We start from the raw sequence: 946 nt of genomic DNA, 5'->3' as shown, positions 1-946 counted from the left end.
GGTCAGGGAAGTCATGGGGGTACAGGGAGTGCTGCAGCCCCTCACTGACACCGAGCCTGGGGGGAGATGAGGGTTCAGGGGGGATATTGGGGTACAGGGGGTACAGGGGGTGCTGCAGCTCCTCACTGACACCGAGCCGGGGGGAAAAGGGGGGGCAAAGGGAGGGAAACGTGGCGGGATATTGGGGTGCACCAGGTGCACGACAAAGGGAGGCGTAAAGGGGACACCTCGCACCCGCACGACCCCCTGCACACCTGTACAGGAACTGTACGGCCCCCACACCCCCCAAACCCTCTGTGCCCGCCCCCAGAGAGCTGTGACCCCTCAGTGCACCCAGTCCCCCCTCACACCCGCGCTGACCCTCCCCGGGCACCTCCCCGGGCACCCCTCTGTGCTCGTACACCCACCCCGGCCCCTCGCTCCCTTCCGAGTGCCCCCCATTCCCACCCCCGACCCTCCCCTTGCTCCCCCCCGGCCCCTCACCCTTTCGGCCGTCGCGCTGCACGTCCACGTGGCACCACTCGCCGTCCGTGACCTTGCGGGCGCTGGCGCGGAGCCGCAGCCCCGCCGCGCCCATGCCCAGCAGCAGGTACAGGTGCCCGTCCAGCAGCTCCAGCGCCAGGAAGTCGGGGGGCGGCGGGGGCGGCCCCCGGGGGGCGGCGGCGGCGGGGGGGGGGTCGCGGGGGGGGCCCTGCCCGAAGAGCAGGACCCCGTTGGGCTCCGTGGTGCGGAAGTCGAAGGACACGGAGCCGGCGCGGGCGGGGGGCCAGGTGGGCAGCGCCAGGTGGGCCTGGGGGGTGGCGAAGGTGACGGGGTCCAGCGCCGGGGGGGGGTCGCAGTGGAACAGAAGCGCCCCGTGAAGCGTCACCCGCGCGTCCCCCTCCTGCGCCAGCCGCGACAGCTCCAGCTTGAAGTCGTTGTTCTTGTACACGACCTGCGGGGGGGG

The 946-nt window shown here is 72.5% G+C and overlaps 1 protein-coding gene across 1 annotated transcript in view; it reads right to left on the bottom strand.

The window, feature by feature from the left end:
* LOC113961040 (neurexin-2-like) overlaps nucleotides 1-943 on the bottom strand; it is a gene marked incomplete at both ends in the record, with an annotated part of 3908 nt that extends 2965 nt beyond the window's left edge. Inside the window, 1 exon segment of the mRNA XM_027671042.1 lies at nucleotides 484-943. Within this exon segment, the coding sequence (XP_027526843.1) occupies nucleotides 484-943 (460 nt within the window).
* Between the last annotated feature and the right edge of the window lie 3 nt (nucleotides 944-946).

The sequence above is a fragment of the Neopelma chrysocephalum genome, unplaced genomic scaffold, assembly GCF_003984885.1.
Source record: "Neopelma chrysocephalum unplaced genomic scaffold, ASM398488v2 Primary Assembly neopelma1_97022, whole genome shotgun sequence".
NCBI classification, from domain to species: domain Eukaryota; kingdom Metazoa; phylum Chordata; class Aves; order Passeriformes; family Pipridae; genus Neopelma; species Neopelma chrysocephalum.
This window is presented reverse-complemented; position numbering and strand designations above follow the sequence as displayed.